Source organism: Fundulus heteroclitus, chromosome 16 (assembly GCF_011125445.2).
Source record: "Fundulus heteroclitus isolate FHET01 chromosome 16, MU-UCD_Fhet_4.1, whole genome shotgun sequence".
Taxonomy (NCBI): domain Eukaryota; kingdom Metazoa; phylum Chordata; class Actinopteri; order Cyprinodontiformes; family Fundulidae; genus Fundulus; species Fundulus heteroclitus.
Window position 1 is genome coordinate 6,543,043 of NC_046376.1, and position 23,863 is coordinate 6,566,905.

General features: G+C 40.2%; 1 protein-coding gene across 1 annotated transcript in view; it reads left to right on the forward strand.

Annotated features, from left to right (window-relative positions):
- LOC105932820 (transmembrane protein 104) overlaps positions 1 to 23,863 on the forward strand; it is an 81,086-nt gene that overhangs the window by 8,230 nt on the left and 48,993 nt on the right. Inside the window, exons 4-8 of the mRNA XM_012872109.3 lie at positions 37 to 118; positions 5,016 to 5,106; positions 7,665 to 7,745; positions 17,030 to 17,129; positions 19,457 to 19,553. Of these exons, the coding sequence (XP_012727563.1) occupies positions 37 to 118; positions 5,016 to 5,106; positions 7,665 to 7,745; positions 17,030 to 17,129; positions 19,457 to 19,553 (451 nt within the window). The remainder of the gene's footprint in view (positions 1 to 36; positions 119 to 5,015; positions 5,107 to 7,664; positions 7,746 to 17,029; positions 17,130 to 19,456; positions 19,554 to 23,863) is intronic.

Consider the following 23,863-nt stretch of genomic DNA (forward strand, 5'->3'; position numbering starts at 1 on the left):
TTAAATCTGATGCATATGTTTTCCTCCATTCTTCAGCTACATGACCACCACCTTTGTGATTGAGGCCATGGCGGCGGCCAATGCTCAGCTGCGCTGGAAGAGAAGAGAGCAGGAAGAGGTGGGATTAATAAAATCAGTGTCTGATAATCTGCAGAAAAAAAACGTTGACTGGTGGACGGAGCTCCTTGAGCTGTGATGTCTCTTAAAAACAAAAATCTAAATAATTAGAAGAATGTTTTTGTAAAACAGAGATTCTTAAACATGTTTCTTTTTATTTATGATAAACACTGGTGTTAAAATATAAGTTCTTTACAAACATAACTCGAACTATAAATTGCTTCGGAATATAAATTGCACAAGTCAAAAAATGCATCATAGAGAGGAAAAAAACATACGTCGTACAGGACTATATGCCTTTATTTACACATTTATTTCACACAATCCAAGACTAAAAACTGACATTTAATCTGGTAAACCAATTTATTAAATTACATAGCTGTATCCACAACCGGCTGAATAACATGGAACATACCTGGGAGGATGAATGGGGTAAATTATCAACTCCAACCAGCAAAGTTTTATCCAGCGCATTTTAGCATTTCAGCAGACCTGTAAGCTAACCAGGGCTGGGTTTCATCTAGGATGAGCCGATTTGATACGATTCTCAATTTCTATAGCTCAGCTTAATTTGATTTGACTCCAATATTGATATTTATTACTTTCAAATTAATGCTCAGTCATTCAATCAACAAAACCAGCCAAATGTATTTATGAACACTGATATATTAACAGAAAAATAAAGTGCATTTGCTTCAATGCATTTAACGTATCACAGAAACCAGAAATGTGGCCAAACGTCTGATTTTAGGGACGAAGGCGCTTCTAACATCCTGTCGGCCATTCCGCAAATTCCCCTCACTTGCACTTCCTCGCTGTGAACATTAATGGCGCGCTGTGATAACGCCCCCTAGGGGTTGGGAGGTATATCGATATAAAAAGCCAGAATATCGATATTAAATCGTTTTTAAAAACATTGATATTAATCTTTATTGATTTTTATGCACAGCCCTAAAGCTAACACTAGCTGTTATTAGCTCTGTCTGGGTCTGGGTCCTTTGAGCTGCACCACGCAACGCTCCGCTGCATGAATGCATTTAGAGTAGTTTTCATAGTAGGCATATCGAGTTTGAAATTCTAGTATTGTGACAGTAATCTTGTAAATGATAATCTTTTTATCTCGATGGATAGAAAATAAAGGCAGGTTGTGGTAGTAGAAATATGCTTATTTTGTTTGACTGCTGGCAAACGGCCGGAGTAGCTGACTAATCGGGCTGTGACGTGTTAATTGTCCTCATCAGAGAGGCAGCCTGGGGAGAGAAAATGTCTCTTTAGCGCCGCCCTGGTGGTCAAAGTCTAAGCAGCTTGTGTCCAGGATGCGTCGGGTCTGCAGAAATCTTAGCGGCCCTCACCGTAGACCTATACAGGTCCTGGATGGAGGGAAGGTCAGCCCTGATGATTGTCTCTGCAGACCTGATTGGTCGTTTGAGGATGAGCCCAATCACAAAGGCAGGACAGACCGAATGATGATGATGGTGGTGGTGGAGGAGGAGAAGAAGATGAGCAGCTGCTGGGGAGCTCATTATGCTTTGCTGCCAGAAATTAGAGAGGCTATGGGTGGCAAAAAAATAAAGCAACCTTCTCCATAAAATACTATTTGTTGTGCTTTTATGCTGGGAGCAAATTTCATAAAAGGATTTGGTCGCCAGACCTTTGAACATGAATTTTGAAAGCCCCTATGATTTAAACCCTGCAGGCTTTAATAAGGGTTTATTGCGATGAATGTAGAGTGTTTCCAATTCTAAGCTGCGGTAGTTATTTGGTATTATTATTTTTATTATGCTTTCCTCACATTAAAAATAATGTGGCGTGTTGTGCAGTGGACCTTTGCTGCATGTCTGTGACTTTCCTGCTTGATTAATGCGAAATAAAGGCCAATAGCACGAGCAAATCTTCAAGAAAGAAAATAAAACATAATAATTTGGCCGTGAAAACCTTTAAGTTATTTTGAGTCTGATGCTGGTTTATTGCCACGTCGGGCGCCATTTACCTCCCCCGTCTATAAAGTCCCAATTCGGATGAAGTCATCATTGTAGACCTGCACTCCATTTCCAGGGGAAATAACTGAGTCTTCAATCATTTTTACTTTGACTAAGAAAAAGTCTTTGCACGCTCAGAATGGCTCGGCCTCTGCTCCGTTTCCCTGAGGTCGTCTCGCTTCAGTCCCTTCGGGTTTCAGCCGAGGAGTTACGATCCTGCGGACAATAGCCCGGCCCGGGCGCGAGCCTCGAACGCTCGGCCTTGATTCATAGCCGCGGCGCTCCTCAGCATTTTCCTCCCGCGTAATTGAAAACAAGAGAGGAGTAAAACTGGGAACGTTTGCCGCTGTTTGCCTTTTATTTCTCCCCGCTTGAGTGAAGCCAATTAACACCGCTGTGCACTTTATAGCTTTACAGTGAGGCATCATAGGAGGAATTGCTTTAACCTTTTATTAGCCCAGAACATGAGTTAGAAGACAGCCTGTGAGTAGTGGGAGGTATTCACATAAGTTAAAGCTTCTTTAAATGGACAGTAAGGAATGACAACTGTTGTTATTTAAAGTTTTTTTTTTTGAATGAAACATTTTGCAGATACTCATCTTTTAAGCTTCTCTCAAGAGTATAAAGCAGACTCTGATTAATTAATTTACCCTGAGCTGGAGGCTCCTTCGTCTGCAGCTTACAAATTGCGTGCAGGTTTGAAAATCAGCTTTTCCAGAACATTTTCTAGAGACGCAGCTTCTGCAATTTTCTTGACCAATCATCAACTTTGGTTCCTGTTTTTGATCCGACCTGCTGTGGTTAACAACATTTAGATTTTATTTTATTAAAAATAATGATAACCAGAAGATTCATCAGACACCAGTTTCAACATGAGTGTAAATCGGCACCTTGAAGTCTGAGGTTGTGATTCTCTTCCTCTGGGTCGGAGGTCACGACCATTATTATTATTATTTTTTTTACCTGCTGCACAAATGTGAGCGTGCAATATTTTAATTTAAGTCATATCTGCAGTAAAGAGATGCAAGTCATTGTAGATCCAAAACTTAAAGTTGATTTAGTGTATTTGCCATATTAAAAGATGGTCATCCAGTTTGTCGATTCTTTTGGGCTTGATTGGAAAATAAAATACTGACATTTTGGTAAACTCTATTCTCTGCAATAAAAACAGGATTTGGGTTGGTCTTTCTTTTAAACCACTTGCTGTATTTACACAAGTGTATTAATGGATTAAAATCTAAAATGTTTGCACCAAAAGTATGCATTTAAGTAAAAGTCATTAGATAGATGTCGTCCTATTTAAGTTTTAGTCTTGACATTTTCATTTGTGAGAAGATTTTAACTTGTCTGTACTAAAATCACTGTAGTGGACACGCCTGGTCTGTACATTGCTGCAAAAAAGTATTCGCTCCCTTACATATTTATTTGGTTCTTTACTTTTTGACATACTTTAATGTCACAGATCAGCACATTTTTATTTCAGACAAAGATGACACGTGCAAATGCTAAATTGAGTTTTGGAACAAGGCCTTGGTCTGAAGCAGTTCAGTTTATTTATATAGCGCCAATTCACAACACGTCATCTCAAGACTCTTTACAAAGTCGATAAAATAAATTCATCTAGACAGACTGGTAAAAAGTTTTCTATCTAAGACCCAGAAGGTTGCATCCAGTCATTGATTTGCATTAATCTCTCCTGGATGAGCGTAAAGCCACAGTGGACGGACACCTGCATTTTCATGGATTTTTCCAGCAATCCCTCATGCTGAGCATGCATGTAGCGATAGTGGAGAGGAAATCTCCAGCAGAACCAGGCTCAGAGTGGACAGCCATCTGCCACGAGCCACTGGGGATTTGAGAAAGACTAGAGGATGAAAGAGAGCACAGACAGCCTATATCCATGTGTGTGAGAGAAATGGGGCTAAACTGGCCCAACTGGATCCTCTATAGGAGAACATTAAGTTGTTGACAGCAGTAGCTCAGCTGATGGCCCTCCAGCAGGTTGTCACAGCTAAACTGAACACCAGGCCAGATGTAGTTACTATGACGAGAAAAAGAACATACAACATGAAGTTAAAGTTAAAAATTGGAGAGTAGTAGGAGAATGTAGCAGGGTGAGGCTCTGAACGGCTCATAGAAAACAAGAAATGTAATGGTCTAGTCAAAGTCCAGCTTTAAATCCAATTGAGATACTGTGTGACCTGACCGTCAACAGGCCATTCAAGCTGAAATCTTCCGATGGGGTTGATTCTAACAATTCTGCAAAGTAGAATGGGCCAAATTTTCGAATACAAATGCAATTTGTAGTTGACAAATAAAGATTGATTGATCGAAATTTCCTCCACAATGATAAAACACTCATTCATCAAAAATATTTGAGGGCAGTCACTTCTGAAAATTATGACGCATTGAGTTATTAGGTTTTGGGTGGTGGTGGGTGAGACCTGAAACATTTAGAAGTAAACAAAAAAAACCAGATCCTAAGCATTATTAAATGTTAAGGTGGTGTGCAACAGTAGCGTCAGAGGTCTCTTGTTATTAAATTTGCTTCAGTAAATTCATTCAAAATGAAATTAATGCGTATAATGCCGTCCTGGTTTCACCACTCCGAAACATTCCCTCTGTCGGCCATCTTTGTCTCGTTGCTTCTGTTCACCTGTTATCCGCCGTCTCTCCTCGCCTCGTTAATTCAGCACACGATGCTCGCAGATTTTCACCTCCATTGACAGCTAATTGGCATTAATCTGCGGAGACTCCGTGGCTAGTGAGCTGCTTCCGTCCTGCACAGCACTTCCCAGCTGTTGCCTGTTATTTCCAGATGTGTTGGAATTATGGCGAGTTAACGGCTCGTATGATGACTCTTGTTCATGTGAAATTAGGAAAAAACAGAAAACCAAAATAAAAATCTCTTCCCCACAGATGGACGACAGCGACTCCACCTCCGACTATTCGGACGACGATATGGGGCGAGGTCGATCAGAACCGGAGACGAAGCCCATCCTGTCTGTCCGTGAGTATCGGTCTCTGTGCGATAAACTGGTATTCTGGTCTCTGGTACCGGTGAAAACAAACTTCTTTAAAGTTGTTTTAATCTTTCTTCCTCAAAGACCTTTGTGCACAAATGGTCCTGTGTTGTTTCAATTTAAATAATTTAATTTCTCCTCTTCTAAAACAATTATGAACATTTAAAATAGAATAAATAATTATAAATTATACTGTTTTAATAGGAAAGATTCCTCTATTTTTTTTTTTTTTTTTACTTTTTCTATGAGCTTTAAATACTTTGGGTTTAATTGTGCTTTAATTGTTCTTTTTATGTTAGCAGGGATTTTTCCTAAGGTTGCATTTGGTCTCATTTCTAATGCTTGTCTCTCAAGAATTTTTCTTAGCTACTATTGAGAAGTTCAGTGTTCAGATATTAAGATTGTGAAAGTAAAAAATGTTTAAGAGCTGATAAGTGTCGTCTTTTCTACCTCTAACGGTTTAGTTTTTATGTTTCTGGCAAACGGACGGTCTGTGTTCAGGGTCAGTTTAGTTCTGACTGCTGAAGTGAGCATCTCCCACCTGAGCTGTGGATCTCTGCAGCTCCTCCAGAGCTGCCACAATGCAAAAACGGATCTAAAAGTAAGTAAAATGTTCTTAAAGTTAGTGTGTTTATCCTTGATTTGAGCAGGTAAATAAGATTATCTGCCAGTGGAATGAGTATTTTGACCCCTAAAATAAGATAATTAGACATCCTGCACTTGAAATAAGATGATGGAGATGAATTCTTCCTATTTTAAGTGCAAAAAAATCTTATTCCATTGGCAAATCATCTTATTTACCTGCTCAAATTAAGGACAGGTACACTCATTTTAAGAAGATTTGACTTATTTCTAGTTCTGTTTTTGCAGTGCAGCCTGTCAGTCTAAGTGGACGTCCATGTCCTGGTAGGTCTGCAGGTGGTCCATCCTCTCTCCAGGTCCAGATGATGGACTGATCAGAGCTCTGGGATCTTGTTGTAGAACCTGACCCTGCTTTTAACTGGACCAGAACTTTCTTCCTCACCTGTCTGCTGAGCCAACAACAAAACGGCTGCATTCATATTGAGATTAAGTTACACACACCTGGACTCTGGTTACTAATTGGGTCTGAAGGTAGTTTGTTACACTGGATTTTATTTCAGGGTGTCGGAGCGATCGTTTTAATTTCACTATCAGGCACCACTTTCTCAGTCTATGAACCTTTTAAACCTTTTAAAGGCCTATTTTATCAGGCTTTAAAAGTAGGTCAGAAATGGTCACGTTTCTTTCTTTCCTAAATACCTCCAAGGAGGGGGCTTTAATGTTTGTAAAACACGCCCCTATTCTTCACAAACACTTATACAGTATTTTAAACACACAAAATGCCATTTAATTATCAAACATTGCCGACTCTCTCAGAAAATTGCTTCGCTGTGCAGACATGCTTAACTCCACCCCCCCATGGTTGATATCTTTAAAAACTAGGATTCCTAACTTTTTTAAACAACATCCAGCACGTCTTTGTCTCATCTATGCCGGTGTAGTAATTCCACTGCGTAACGGAGCTTACAAAACAATAAGTCCCTGCTGCTGTTTGCACAGTGACCAACAAGCACTTTCTCATGAGCTGCAGATGTGACCAATTAACAATATAATTTTCTACAGTTGTTTTTTTTTTTTTTCCTTCTCCTCTCTCAACATCTATCACATAGCAATGCAGAAGAGTCAACAGTCACTTCAAGCAGTGTTTTAAAAAGAAATGGGTCATGATTTCTGACTTTTGTGTTCACTTAATTGATTTATGCTGTGCACAATGGTACATGTTGATGAGACATGGTAAATCTTGTTACCAAATGCGTTTTCGTGTGCAGAATGAGTCCTCGCAATGGAAATCAGCACTTTTATTTGACCAACTGCCCTTTTTATAAGGTGAAAAACACATTTGGCACAGTTTTGGCCTGTTTGGATAAAATGTGCCAAAATCAGAGGTCCGCCTGGCACACTGGCCATTAAAACCTTTGCGGAACAAATATGCTTCAGCTGATTCAGTCTAGATTTGCTGCAGCTCTGGTCAAGATGTGGACCTACAAAGTCTGAGGCTTCTCCTGTATTTATAGTTTTGCAGTTTATATAAAAAAAATATTTAGGCGAGGTTCAGAAAAAAAAAAAAAAATCTTTGCTTAATCACCTGTACATCAGACATAGTGACATTGTAATAGTGCTTCCACTTAATTTCACACAAATACATTTACAGTTTATAGCTTTGGAGCTGTACTTGATTTATATCAGATATGTAATTTCTTCTGGGCTTAAAAGGCTGGTTGTTTGATGTGAAAACAATTGTAGGGTAGGAATACTTTCGCTGAGCTTTAGTGGACTTACCCACATAAAGAGCTTCGATCATTTCCAGTTTAGGAGACATTTTTATTTTAATTTTTATACTGGAAAATGAAGTAACTTGAATTGAGAAAGTTAGTTATGACCCTTAATTCAAGCAAATGTTTTGTGCTTTCCATCACGACTCTGCTGTTATCTACCACTAAACTTCCTCCTCATGTCTCCACAGAGAGAGCGGGTCACCTTGATCACTTCGACATCGTGGAGCGGGTTGAGATGGGTCAAATGGCCTCCATGTTCTTCAACAAAGGTAATCCTCTCCTTTGCCTCTGCTGCTTCTGCTCTCTGTCTCTCTCCTTGATATTCAATTAGCCGCAGACGCCATCATCATTAGGCACGTCTAATATTTATGGACGAGTCGGAAGGGTGCGTGGGATAATTCATCAAAGGTTTTCTTTTTTTCTTGCACCTTTTTTATGAAGGGACCTCATTTACAAAGGAAGGCTGCTGGCGGTTTAATTGGGTGTAATTACATATGGATAAATTGCCTTTGGTGATAATTACCTGTTTGAGAGCCCATCAGTGCTGAGCATGTGTGTGGGTGGAGGCACTACCTGGACTCTGTAGTGAATACCTGAATGATTGTGGAGCTAATGGAGCTTTTTCCAACTGGTGATGTAAGCTGGAATCAGAATCACCTTGAACCGCAGATAAAGAGATCCCCCGCAGCTTTACGTTCCGCGTTCGTATCAGTGCGTCGTCCCCTCGCCACGTCTGCCTGCGTTAAGCATCTTCAAGCAAACGCGTGTGACTCAAGAGTCTGCAGCGTCCCTGTTGTTGCAGGAATAAAGGAACAACAAAAGGTCGAAGCGCTGACAACATCATCTGCGCTGGCGTGTCCTGTCCTGCAGCCTTTCGCCAGCAGGGGGAGCACTTGCCACACAGGCAGGGAAAAAAACAGCCTCACATTCTCTCCCACACGTGTGAACGCACCCTTGCATGCCGTCAAGCTGCTCGTGCTGGCAAAGCTCGCTTGTCTTTCGGTTGATTACCTGTTTTAAGGAGCTTCAGAAAATGATACAGAGAAAACTCTTTGCTAATGACCTTCCTCACCCTGAGACACGGGCTGCGTGCAAGTAACACGTGTGGGGTGGGGGGGTGGGGGGGGGGGGGGGGGTGTGTATCGATTGGTGATACGGAAATGACTTTTCTCCCAGCTTCTCTCTTTCGCCGCCCCAAAGCTGCCCGGTGACTCTAATCAGAAATATGTCGTGCAGGCTTGAGTCCCAACAGATGCTGACTGGGGGGAAATGGAGACGTAATGTTTCTACTCCACGTACCTCATCACACAAGCTGCTTCTTTTTGGCCATTTCCTGGCGGTTTTTGGCTGACAGTATGGTGGGACTGGGTGCCTTGCAGTGTCGGCGGTAGATTTGCTTTGTAAAAAGGAGGGAAAAAGGGTATTTTCCTTGTTGCACTGTAAACTTTGTGAAATTAATACCACAATAAGCTGTATTTGGCTCAAATCAGAAAGACCACAGCAGTTACCTTATTTTCCGGACTATAAGTCACTCCGGAGTACAAGTCGCACCTGCCATAAAATGCATAATAAAGAAGGAAAAAACATATACACTCACCGGCCACTTTATTAGGTACCCCATGGTAGTAACGGGTTGGACCCCCTTTTGCCTTCAGAACTGCCTCAATTCTTCGTGGCATAGATTCAACAAGGTGCTGGAAGCATTCCTCAGGGAGCTTGGTCCATATTGACATGATGGCATCACACAGTTGCCGCAGATTTGTCGGCTGCACATCCATGATGCGAATCTCCCGTTCCACCACATCCCAAAGATGCTCTATTGGATTGAGATCTGGTGACTGTGGAGGCCATTTGAGTACAGCGAACTCATTGTCATGTTCAAGAAACCAGTCTGAGATGATTCCAGCTTTATGACATGGCGCATTATCCTGCTGAAAGTAGCCATCAGACGTTGGGTACATTGTGGTCATAAAGGGATGGACATGGTCAGCAACAATACTCAGGTAGGCTGTGGCATTGCAACGATGCTCAATTGGTACCAAGGGGCCCAAAGAGTGCCAAGAAAATATTCCCCACACCATGACACCACCACCACCAGCCTGAACCGTTGATACAAGGCAGGATGGATCCATGCTTTCATGTTGTAGACGCCAAATTCTGACCCTACCATCCGACTGTCGCAGCAGAAATCGAGACTCATCAGACCAGGCAACGTTTTTCCAATCTTCTATTGTCCAATTTCGATGAGCTTGTGCAAATTGTAGCCTCAGTTTCCTGTTCTTAGCTGAAAGGAGTGGCACCCGATGTGGTCTTCTGCTGCTGTAGCCCATCTGCCTCAAAGTTCGACGTACTGTGCGTTCAGAGATGCTCTTCTGCCCACCTTGGTTGTAACGGGTGGTTATTTGAGTCACTGTTGCCCTTCTATCAGCTCGAACCAGTCTGGCCATTCTCCTCTGACCTCTGGCATCAACAAGGCATTTCCGCCCACAGAACTGCCACTCACTGGATGTTTTTTCTTTTTCGGACCATTCTCTGTAAACCCTAGAGATGGTTGTGCATGAAAATCCCAGTAGATTAGCACTTTCTGAAATACTCAGACCAGCCCTTCTGGCACCAACAATCATGCCACGTTCAAAGTCACTCAAATCACCTTTCTTCCCCATACTGATGCTCGGTTTGAACTGCAGGAGAATCTCTTGACCATGTCTACATGCCTAAACGCACTGAGTTACCGCCATGTGATTGGCTGCTTAGAAATTAAGTGTTAACGAGCAGTTGGACAGGTGTACCTGATAAAGTGGCCGGTGAGTGTATAAGTCACACTGGAGTATAAGTCGCATTTTTGGGGGAAATGTATTTGATAATATACAACATCAAGAACAGACATGTCATCTTGAAAGGCAATTTTAAATAAAAATAGAACGGAGGCAACAACAGGCTGAATAGTTGTACGGTTAGCTTACGCTACATGACACAACTGAGAACGTGCCTGGTATGTTAACATAACATATTAAAAGCTATTCGGATAACTATAGCATAAATAACATGCCAAGAAGTTTACCAAAGCGCCCGTGTCACTCCAAATAACTAAAATCCAGTGAAATCTTCATCCTCGGTGTCACTTTCAAATAACTCCGTTAACTCCGGAGGTACGTAGAAGATGCGGCACTTCCGCTTCTACGTCGCTTACGTCTGATTCAACACAGGCCTAGAGCGCCCTCTTGTGGTTTGGAGTGAAAATAACAGGTGTAATGGAATACCGGTAAAAATGTGTAATAATTTCACACATAAGTCGCTCCAGAGTATAAGTCGCACCCCCGGCCAAACTATGAAATAAACTGTGACTTATAGTCCGGAAAATACTGTATATAGAGACAAAAAAGCAGGTAAATGACGAAACAAAACAACAACAAAAATAACAATAAAAAATAAGCTATAAAATATGCATAAAGGGAAAGGTCAGGTTTCTTAAAACGAGGTTCTGCAAAGTTATAATAATGGTAGAAAACTTAACATAAACCTGTTGGAAAGCATAAAAATCCACAAACTGGTTAAAGCGACCACCTGGTCAGATGTAAATCAACTTAAGTTTTAACTGAGTTTAGTAGATTAAAACCACTCAAAATGAAAGTTAAAAAACAAAATCTGTGTTCCCATGTGAAACATCAGCTGATTGTGTCTCGATCCAACTTGTCAGTCCTCTCTAGCTTTGCTAGGAATGGAGTCAGTACTTAGAACCCTCTAAGCCACATGTGTCAAACTCAAGGCCCGCGGGCCGAATCTGGCCCGTCAAGGTAAATAATCCGGCCCTCAAGAGCCAAAAAAAAAGGCACATCGTGTCATAAAGTAGAGGCATATATCCTTTTAAAGTGTATAAATTGGCTAAATCTGTGCCTCCTGTAAATTTAACTCACACCAATATCAACTTTTGTTGCATATAAACTGTATAAACTGGGCCTAAGATTGCTACTTTTATGTTACTGTGCATTTTTTATACTTCTATGTGAACTGGAATGAAATTAGAAATTGAAAAGTATCGTCTATACACGTGCTACCGGCCCTTTTAATGACTTCATGACGCCAAAGTGGCCCTCTATAGAAATGAGTTTGACACCCTTGCTCTAAGCCCACTAGCCTCCTTTCAAGGGGGCTTGAGCTCTTTAGCAACAATAATACGACCTTCACACACCTCTCATGTCCAGATCTTCATCTGAGATTCCTCTACCAAAGCATCTAGGAAATATTATAATAGCATCCCACAGTTTCAATTTTAAGAGTAAATTCCAAATTTCAAAAGTTTAGCCAAAATGGCACAAAGACAACAGGGGTCCGTCTGGATTTCTTTCAATCTAATTATGTATATCTTCTAAATAGCTTGTTTTGTGGACACCAAACTGGCTACTGATGTAACCAAGATGTTGTAGTTACAATCTATTGTGCTTATGTCCTTCTTTACAGGAAAGGTAAGAAGTTTTCTGTGTAAACATCTGTTTTTTTTATTTGGGGGGCGGGTTTGTAGGCAAACTTTATTTTTCGGGCATTTAAATCTCATTTACTCAGGCCCAGAATAGTTTAGTCTCACGTTTTCACATTATCCTCCAAGACCTCCATGTTAGTTTATAACAAGATTATAAGACTTTTCTCAACTTGTACAATGCCTGAACAGCTAAAGTATGAGTGTGCATTTTTTTGGAAAATGGAGGTTAGATTATGGGTCAGTTCAACATCTTTGGACTCGGTCCTGTTTTCCAGACATCATAGTTGTTTGAACTTATCTGCTTGATCAGCCGATCTATCAAATCGGCTGATCAGGTGCTTTGATGCATCAACTCTGGCATATTTTAGAATAAATACAAAAATAAATGTGCAAAGAATAAATAAGCATACAATTAAATGCACAAATATGTGCCAAATAAATGTCTCATTGTATAATTTAATTTAATGGGGACGGGATTATGCTTTTACAATTGGGTGAGTTACACTTTAAAGCTCGACTTAGATCGATACTGATATTAGGCAGACAATTTCTGCAAAATATCCAAACTAACCCTTAAATCATCATCAGTGAGCAGTGCCAATGAGCATGTGGCTCCATGGGTGAGCGCCGTGATGTCCAGGAAGCCGATTTTTAAACGGTTTCAGCTTTGTGACCAGGTGCGTTACACTGCAAAAAAGACCTAGAAATAAGTAAAATATTCTTTAAAATGAATGTATTTGTCCTTGATTTGAGCAGGTAAATAAGATGATTTGCCAATGGAATAAGATGTTTGCACTTAAAATCGGAATAATTCATCTTCATCAAGTGCAGGATGTCTAATTATCTTATTTTAGGGGTCAAAATACTTATTCCATTGGCAAATAATATTATTTACCTGCTCAAATCAAGGATAAATACACTAATTTTAAGAACATTTTACTTATTTTTAGATCCGTTTTTGCAGTGTAGCTAGCTGGGCATAGCGGTCAGTAGACGGGTCGGCAACAATGGCCCCTTTATCATAAAATCAGCAGAAAAACGTGGCGACGGTCAACACTTGCCGCATGACTCCTTGTAGCAGAGCATCGCAGTGTGTTTTCATCCTTAAGCGCCGCAGCGTGTGGTCCCACGGGCGGATATAGATTCTTCTCTGGTGATTGGAAACAAGTTCATTATGCCAGGTGCATTTCCACAGCATTGAACGATTGCAGCACCACCTCTCCACCGCGTTAGGGAAATGAAATGCAGGAATGAAACCAATTCTGTCTGTCAGTCCTGCACCTTTACAGCCAATTAAAAAGCCTCTCCTGCTCTTGGAGGACATTTGACTGCCTCTCAGGTAGAAATTGACGTGACAGCAGCAGCAGTAGTGGCAGTGGTGGCTTTGTTGAGGCAGGCTTGGAATAAGTCCATGGAAATCGTATCAGCCCGACCTGCAGCCACTTGACAGGAATGTTGATGGGGGGCTGGCTTATCTCCGGCACTGTAGAAAGTGGCACTTTAACCTTCACATTGATGATTTGAAAGTTGATTAGAACACGACTTTGGTAAAGTCACAAAGAGGGAGGCTAACGGAGGGCTGTCCTTGCGTCAGCATCTTGTCTCTGCTCTCTCCCTTACCTGTGTGATATGATGCGCTGGTGAACACAGCGGCTGTGCAAACATCAGGGTTGTTTCTCCAACGTAAGCCGTCCTCCCCCCCGACATGTGCAGGAACCATGGCTACGAATACTAATGCAGTCTGCAGGGAGACGGGCTTCTGTCTGTAAATGGACTCAAACATGAACACGTCTATTCTTACTTTTGATTTAATGTCATTGTGGCGCACTGGGAGCAGCGGGAAAATGGACATCCAAGCTGTTCAGAAGACAAACGGTCATGTTTGCGCGTTAGGGCTGTCAATCGATTAAAAAAATTAATCTAATTAATTACATACTCTGTAATTAATTAATCTAAATTAATCGCATATAATTTTTGCTGTGAAAGTATTTTAAATATTTAAATTCAAATGATTCAATGCATAATCAGCATTAGATACATTAAAGTGCTGTTTTCAACAGCAGACAAACTGAACTAAACAGATGCCAATGTCAAACTGAACTCACTTCAACAGGAGAAGTCAACTGAAATAATAATAAAAAAGATAACCTGAATTTAACAACATATTCCATATTCCAATCTACTTTTTAGGCTAATTATACATAATTTAGACCTAGTGCTATTTTAACAAACAAGCATTTTATTAGTTTTTATCTCTTATCTGATGTATTTCTGATGTTTGGCACTTTGTTTTACCTCGTGTTAAAGTGTTTTTTAAATAATGATGACATTCATGATGATTATGATCAAAATAAACTTTTGCATCACCTTTTTGATTTAATTCATCTGAATGCAGTATTTGCAAGCCATACTCTGACTGGATGGACTGTTTGTCTATTGAAAACCCCTGCATACAACATTGATTAATCTGCGTTATTTTTTTTTAATCCGTTATTTTTTTTTAAATTAATCGAAATTAACTTTGACAGCCCTAGTTTGCGTCCTTGTTTTTTTTTTTTTTTTTTTTCACAGTGATTTTTCTATAAGCCCCTGCTACAACAGTTCCCTGTGTCAGCAGGGTGAGAGATGCACTTTAATTTCAGTAGTATGTTATTTAAAGACTGACTGTGGTCAGGCACACGGATCAATATTCAGAGTGCACTGCCAGGAAAGGCGCTCGCTTGACGAAGGCTTAATTTGTCCCTTTAATGACAAGTAAAGCTAAAATGCTTCTGTTGTAACAATAATCTCTTTCAGCTTCTTGATGATGATGATGATGGCATTTTTAATACCAGTCAGAAAATTACACCAGGAAATCCTGGAGTTTGTTTGGAAACGAGCAAAGCAGAACACTGCAAAAAGAGAACTAAAAATAAGTAGAATTATCTTGAAATGAATGTATTTGCCCTTGATTTGAGCGGGTAAATAAGATTATCTGACAATGGAATGAGTATGTTTACCCCTAAAATAAGATAATTAGATATACACCACTTGAAATAAGATGATGGAGATGAATTGTCCCTATTATAAGTGCAAAAATCTTATTCCATTGGCAAATAATCTTATTTAACTGCTCAAATCAAGGAAAAATACTCTCATTTCAAGAAGATTTTTCTTATTTTTAGTTCTCTTTTTGCAGTGAAAGACTTGTCTTGTAGCCGGTCTGCAAGTTTTTATACGTCTCTGGAGGGATTTTGTGACGCTCCTTTGCTCCTGAGCAAAGAAAACCTGTTAAATCCTTAGTGGCTGCCTTGTAGCAAACGTTGTCACACAACAAAAATATCAAATTTTCAAATACAGCAGTGATATTTTTAAATAAGACACATGGTTATTTCTGGTTAGGAGTGAAAAAAACCTTTTAAGATATGACAAACTTAAAGCTGTAGTGTGTAATACCGTTCAGAAACACTTTTTGTTACACTGGGTAAAATCGCCCTTCCATCCTGGAAGTAGTAAATGCATTATATTTTTATATAATTAGAGTTTTGGTCCTGGCCTCAAACCCCTCTTTGCCCTAATACCCCCGCGGGTATTACCTTATCTACTGGTTTTCCCACATGCCAATCATTCTGACACGCTCACGTAATGCCAGTGTGCGCGCTCGTTCCTTGTTAGTTTCTGCTTGCTGGCTGCGCATGCGCACTTCTAGTGTTTATGTCACAGACATAATATACGTAGACGCCTCGTTGAGCGGGGTCTGCTTATGCTGTGAATGAGTCAGAGATTGTTGCCAATTAAAACAAGCTAAACTTTAATTAATGTTCAGGTTAGATTCATATTTAGGGATGCACCGATATGAAAACTTTGGGCCGATCAGATTTTGTCCAATTTTATACCGATAAAACTATGCTAACAGAATATTTGGTCACATGACCTAATAAAAACTGCATGAGGGCAACTAGATGGAAATAAATATCAGTTGTTAATATTGGCCCGGTTTTGCTTATCGGACGAATACCGATATGATAAATTATTAACATCGGCCTGATTATTATATAAAACGAACCTTATCCTTTTTTAATTTTGTTGCAATAAACTTTAAAATTAAATAAAGACTTTCAAATTCTCCCTTTTGGCCTGAGAACACCTCAGTAGCTAAAGTGAGGAGAGTCTGGGTTTCCCTTCTTCACCTTTACCTCCAAAACCCCTCAGCTAAAGATGCATGAGTGTTGGAGCTTTAAAGCACAAAAAAAGGGAAAAAAGTGCAATAAAATGGAATAAAAATTGGATAGAAGTTTTTACCTTGAAGCTTTCCCTCGTGCTTATAAAAAACATTTTAGTTTGTTCTGGGGCTAAATCTGTTATTTTAAAAGGTTATGTTCACCTGATCTGTTTTATTTTTAGATTTTTCTTTTATTAGAATAAGTGTCCTGATGAAGATAAAAAATACAACCTACATAGATGTAATTTAGTTTGGTTCTGAGTTCAAGACTGTTTTAAAAACTGTAAATCCTCAAAACACTTTCTTATGTTCTTAACTTCAATTAAAACTTAAGTGCCTTCAGTCCTCTGGTTTTTTTTTAGAGTCATATTCGTCGGAGAGGATGTAAATCTGTTTATTGTCTTTTTATTGGACCCTACGCTCTGATTTCCTGGCCAGTAACGAATCATCTGAGCGGTCCAGTTAGGCGGTTCACCCCTCGTTCAGGAAATCAACAGGCAGACGGATGTGCAGCGCGCTGCCGACGTTTCTGCTGGTGAAATCTGAGCCGGGCCCGTCAGTCCGGTGTGCGAAAGAACATTTTAAAGCCGATAGACGTTTCTCCTTATGAACTCATTAGGGTAATAATTAATCCCTTAATATTATTCATTAAGGGAAAAAGATGCACCGGCGGCTTCCAGAGGCTTCCTCAGATGGAAGTTTTAAAATCGATGCCGAGGTTTAAACGTTCAGTCATCAATCACAACGACGCGTTTGGACGGCCGCCGCGTATGAAAAATGTGTTTGTTTGTCACCCCTTGAGCTCGTGTTGCTTAATGAATCTGCTCGTCACGCATCCCCGGTTCCCTCACGTCTTCATCCTTTCTGTGTTTCAGTCGGCGTCAACATGTTCTACATCTGCATCATCGTCTATCTGTACGGAGATCTGGCCATCTACGCCGCCGCCGTGCCCATATCGCTCATGGAAGTCGCCTGGTGAGACCAGCCTTAGCCTTTTAATAATAAAACATTTTATTCTGAACGTTTGCTCCTCCTCTTGCTGTCAGGATTTTTGGTCCTGGTTTGACCTCCTTGAGCTCGTAGAATAAAGCAATAAAGCTTCGTCGACAGAAGCGCGCAGACCCGCTCACCTCTTGCAGCTTCTTGCCTTTTGCTTCCAGAAAGGTTTTTATTGCAACTCTGGTTGCAATGCTGAAAATAAGATATTTTATTTAGTTAAGAGCTCATCCCTTCAGAGTGTAGTTGGCACAAATATCCCAGATCCCCCTTTGGTGTTTTTATTTTGTGGAGATGATTGTGACAGTTGAGGGTTTTGACATTAATATTCTTGCTGGAGGCGTTTTTCAGTCCTTTTGATGCAGGTTAATTTTATTACTGTTCATACTGCTTCTCTGCTGTTTACCAAATCCCTGCTTCCTTTTAGTTTTTCATCAATTTCAGGTTCGAGTGACAGATTTCAAACACCGAACCATTCCTGTGACAATGAGCCCGAGGATATTTGCTGATATTTTATTTCAAAATGGGGAAGTTTGAGGCAGACAGTTTCTGCAGAGGCACATTTTGCAGCCTCGCTTGCTGTTTGAACAATTAATGCTATCTTTAGGTCATTCTTCAGAGCAATCCGACGCTAAATAATTTACCATGAATAGCTCTATCAGCTTTAAATGGGTTTTTTTAACCAAAAAACAAAACTAAATTTTTCCTGTATTTTTGTACAGAATTATCTCAGCTGAAATCATGCTAACAACCAGGATACAGAGAATTTGCACAGAGGCTTTTAAAATGAGTTGCAATCAAAAAAGGATTTGGACTAGCTGCATACAGTTCAATAGTTTTCTGCTTATACTTCAATCAAATGGGAGGTTCCTCAGGGCTGCATTCTCAGCCCGGTCTTTTTTTTTTTTTTTGGTTATATGTAATGCCTTTAATATCTGTTGCAAACCGTAGGGAAATTTTTATGAATTCTGCCCATAAAAATAAAAAGGGTTGTTTAGAGCTTTAATTAAACTTGTCAAAATTACATTAAAGCATTAATCAGCTGCATCTTCCTTTGTCTTGATGAAAATAGTGCTGAAGTAATCTTATTTGGACATTCAGCAAATCATTCAGATTTGTTTTGGGCTTAGTCAAACTGCTGTCATAAACCTTTAATATGTGGCTTCTTTTTTGAGGTTTTTGTGTTTAAACCTTTAATTATTATTGGTTGCTATTGTTCATATTTGTGTGTGGATAATTCTTTTCTATGTCAAAGAGAAACCTGCTACTCGATTTTTAGCAGAAAAAATAAAACGTTTAGTTGACGGATTTTAGGTTTTAATTGATTGTCACGCAAAATGTTATTTATTATTTCTTTTTTATTGTCGGGCTTTAAAATTCAGAGGTCAAGATCCAAACTTGAGCTGAGAGGAATTTGTGCTTGCAACATAAAGACATTTGATATACAGTATAAAAATAGTATTAATAAAAAAAAACTGTTTTTACAATAAGAAAAACAGCATTTTCTGTTTATTTATGTAGGGAAAAGAAAAAGGAGAGGTTATGAAATTGCAATAAACTTATTTTTGCCTGCCTAATCAGGCTGTAGGTTGTCCATCGTGTCCATCAGAGACACGGCCTGGAGGGAGAAACTGTCTCTGTAGCGCCGCCCTGGTGGTAAAAGTCAAAACAGTTTGTGTCCAGGATGTGTGGGGTCTGCAGAGATGTTAGCTGCCCTTTTCCTGATCCTTACCCTGCAGACCTGATTGTTTACTGCAGTTTGGACCGGTCCTGGTTGGTGGACGAGCCGACCCACACAGTGATGGACGGACAAAGGGCAAACTGTAACGTTCACACAATAAGGAATAAAAAAGCGCCGAATTGGAGAGCCCAGAGCCGCTGCATGTGCACGCACCGCCGTCATGTGGCTCAAACACTGAAAACAAAAATCAGGATGAGCAGAAGATGAGATCAGTCCTGAGGCAGAAAATGCAGACCTAATAGTTATTATACAAGCTTTATAAAAAATCTAATCTAATGATCTTCCCCTTCCTGCTGACCCATTTTCACCTAATTAAGCTGTCGTCCACAGAGGCTCCAGCCGTTTGACTTTGCTGCAGGCAAAAACGTGGGCTTTAACTGAGACGTCCAGGCTGTTTGTTTCTATTTAGGGCTACCGGTGGTAGTAGGAGTTACGTTTTCTTGTGTGCAAAAGCATCTTTTCGGATCGCCTCACCCTATAAGAATACAGTTGTTTTTTTTCGGTATCGTCTGTAACTCAACTAGAGGTTTAACAACAGGCTCTGCTTGTTTGTGTTTACCTGCAGCGGGAACCACTCCTGCAGCGCTGGAAGCGTGAAGTACAACGACACGGACCCCTGCTGGGGCTCCGTCACCAGGAAAGATGCCTACAGGGTGTTTCTGGTAAGTGTTGATGTTTTTTTGTTTTTTTTTTCTCCAACCTGTCTGGGTCCCTCAGGGAAGTCCAAGTCCCTGAACTGGAAATCAGAGCCGGGGTGTCCAGGGTGGGGCCTCAGAGCCGTTTTGCGGTCTTTAGAAAAAAATGTGTGGCCCTCCTCCAAATGGAGCTGCTACAGATGACCTCTGTTTGCATTTTTTTTTTTTATAGGTGATATTAGGCCCGTTTACACTACACTTTTTTAACCAAGCCGAGACCAGTCCGAGCTCGGTAACCGAGATAACTCTTGTGTGTAAACGGTCAGCAGACTGAACTGGACCGCGCTAGACATAACCGGACCGCGCTAACTGCAGACCAGTTCCTGAGCAGGTCTCGGCCTGTTTTTTTTTTTTATCCCGGTTTTCTGATAAAGAGCGCATGAGCAGACTGCGTCATCCCCTTACAGTCAGCTGACTGTCCGCTGGTTTTCCGGCGTGTCTGGCTGCACGTCCCGATTCACACTCTATTCAGACAAATTTCAGACATTCATAATAATACTAGCTTCCTTACCGTGCCACACGGTTTCCAGAGATGATTCTGCTTAGCAGCATGATGAACCTCAGCGTCTGTCGTTGTTTCCTGTGTCTGTAAATCCTTATTAGACGTTTGTTTGTCTTATCCACTTCCCAAAAGCCGACTCTGTCTAACCATAACATCCAGAATGTTACTGGTGCCGCCATTTTGATTTGCTCGGTCCCGCCTTCAATTCCAGGGAGCGGTAGTACCGCAGATCGCCACTAGGAGGCGAGGAGCAACCAAGGAACCGGGATAACCGAGATAACTCTTGTGTGTAAACGTCCGTCTTATCTTGGGTAACTGATCCAAGCTCAGACTGGTCTCGGCATGGCTCGGTTTTTAGGTGTAGTGTAAACGGGCCTATTATTGGTACAACACTGTTTTTTTTTTCTTTTCTTTTTTTCTTTTTTTCTTTTATTACCCTTCTTTAAGCAGGGTCTAAGACATTTTACCGATAAAACAGACTTGGGCACAACATCCATCGAACATGGCTGCCAGCGTTTTAGAAGAACGTTCTCATTTCTGTTGCTGGGAACACACTAATACATTTTCTACCAACAAAATGCAGAACGTTTGACCCAAATAGTTAGGAAACCTAATTTCATTGTATTAAGGCCAAGATCAGAGACTTTTTTTCTAATAATATGGCATTAATAATTAATTTTATTGCTGGGCAGATAAAAAGAAAATGATTAGCACTACGCGTGGTAAACTGGTTTGGACACCACTGCCACAGAGAGATACGCTGAAACACGAGCTGATGTTTATCAGGAGTGACCAACATGAGACATGAGTTGATTTTGTTTCTGTATTTGAATTTAACCTCTGTTTAAGCAGTTGAGACGCCGGCCTGGACAAGAGGCCGCACTTAGAACCGGAGGGACAGCTCAGGATTGTTTGGACGTGCAGAGGAGGGATAGTGGATATATTGTTCATGTTGACTATGAAGCTGCCAGCGTAGGAAAATACGGATTATAAACCGCATCAAGGGATTGCTGCAAAGCCATCAACAATGCAGACGACTGTCCACTGTGGCTCTACGCTCTTTCAGGAGGAGTGAATGCTGCTTGGAGAGACTTGATGCAACCTGCTGGGTTTCCTTAGAGAGGAAACTTTCTCACCAACCTGGAGGATCTGATGGAATCTGTATAATATGATTGAATCTGACTTTGGAAAGAGCCTTGAGATGACATGTTTCATGAATTGGCGCTATATAAATAAAATATTATTGAACTGGATTAAATATTCATCGTCCACAGCTCTCTATCCGTCTCTGCTGGGAGGACAGAGTAGCTGGACTACACTGCCCTGTTTCTAACATAAGGCCAAAATAAACGTAACTTTTATATTCAATTAACTTTTTAGGTTTATTGTACTCTGGCCACGGGCTGCCTTACAGGAATGCATTTCTAGTTTCTACATTACAGTCAGGCAGTCTTGTAGACAGCTCAGGGGTCCTATCAGGTAGTGACACAGTGTACCGTAATGCTCCTAATATCCATTGAGCGTCGTACTTACATATTTTAACATATTTCTTAGCGCATTGTACCACATAAAATCAGTCACTAAGCACAACTTTAATCATATATAAGGCACACCATAAATATTTGAGAAAACTTAAGGATTTTAAGTGCGTCTTATAGTCCGAAGAATACGGTAATTGTTGAAAAAAGCAACAAAGCTTCAGAGTACTTTTATTTTTAAGAAAAATTGTTGTTTGTTTAAATGTCATTATGGCTGGCCTTGTTGGCGTCCTCTGCCGTTGGAGCATAGAGAGCGGGATCTTTAACTAGTCTGTGGGACTTCTACAGGATTTAGGAGGACTAGGATGTCCTGGTAAACCGGGTCATCATCCTGCTGAAAGATCCAGTGACGGCCTGTTTTCAGATTTCTTTTAGAGTCTGTTCTGGTATTTCAAAAAGTTCTTGATGCCATGCGACATTTACACCTGACATAGGCCCACTGCATCACAGATCCTGCACCGGACCTTACAGATGACATTTATACCGTGTTTATGCCGTGTTCCTGAAAAAGGTAAATATTTTGTCTCATCTAACCTGAGCACAAAGTCCCTGCAGAGTTTAGCAAAGTCCATGTTTACATTTGTGATGGTAGGACAGAAAGGGCTTTTTTCCCAGCATGCCTCCCAATCAACCAGAAGCCATTTGGATGAAGTCTAATTGTTGTTAACGAGGTTTGGTAATTCCCAAGGCGCTGCTTTCCCTGCACTTCTCTAACGGGGAGCTTTGGAGATATTTTAGCTCCCTAATTGGGTGTGGTGGTGGCAAAATAATGTCAAAGGACTAAAAACATTTCGTTTCAGGAGAATTTGAGCTTTAACCTTGCAGAATAATGTTGTTGCACTATTTATTTTTTTTCACTGATGTTTTATCTTGCTTTGATGATGTTACTTGCATCACTTTGAGGTTTGTCTAAAATTTAAAGTGCATTACAAATAAAAATGTATTATTTATTATTATTATTAAATTTAAATAGTAATGTTTCTAAAATAATTTTAGGGCCAGTTAAACTTCTCCAGTATATCTCTATTTATTTTAATGACTTCTTTATACCAGCAGGATATGCAGAACGTTAATGTTGGCTGAAATATCTGTTCAGACCTCAGCCAAACATTTTCCTCCTCTTGACCCAAAACCCTCTGCAGTCTCCAGGAAATGGTTTAAAGTCCTTGAAGTCGGCACAAACACTGATTTCCACTCGAGCTTTAACTTTGAACAATGACAGTGACAGATCTGCTGCTCTTCCTGTGTAATTTCTGAGCGTCCCTCTCGCCTCCTTGTCCTGGCTTGCATTTATTAGAATTACCCAAAAAGAAAAAAGCCAATAAATGACATTTTTTCTCCCCCTTTTATCTCCGGTGGAGCTGATTTAAATAATGCTGATTTATTATCTCTGCTCAGTGTGTTTACACTTGCAGTCTCTAAAACTAGTTTCTTACTTTCTCAACACTTAACAATGCCTCTTTTTTTGCCATTTCCAAACTGTTAAGAATGATAATTATAATAATTTTAATAATACCCAATGGATGTTGGCAGACAAGGACAGTTTTAATTTTTAGGTATTGAGTTAGGATTTAAGAAGTTTACACTTCTTCCCACCCAATTGCTTTCTGATGATCATGAGCTCATTATTTCCTGAGGTGAAACCTGTTTTTTTTTTTTAGTTTTTATTATTATTTTATTTAAAAGATGACAGGGTGACAGGGTTATGTTGCAAAGATTAAGCAGTTGTTTTACTCTCGGTTGCATTGTTCACCGTCCTCTGCTAGAGCACCTTTGGGATAATATACAACATTAATGCACTGGTCTGTCAAGGATGTCTCAAGAATTAGCCCTAAATTTTAATGAGATAGTTGCAGATTTGTCACAACAAAACCAATGGAGGTCTTTCTCTTGAAAGATAATGCAACCGTATTTGCTCAAAACCACATTTTATTTTAAGATAATGCAATGAAATCAACCAAGTTAGCTTTAGATCTCATCTTGAGATGGCAAACTGATTTTTCTGTCAACTCGAAATGAGCTTGAGGCAATAAAACGGCGATTTTTGACACAAACAAGACTTCAAATCTGTTTTATCTCAAGATATTTAGACAGTTATTGATGCAGTAACACCTAAACATGCAGTAAATGGATATTTCTGGAGCCTTTTTAACCGTTTAGAACACATTGCCTTGCCAGAGAGAGTCAGGACTGTGTGTTTTCAGGCTCAGACGCCACACAAACCAGAATAATAACTG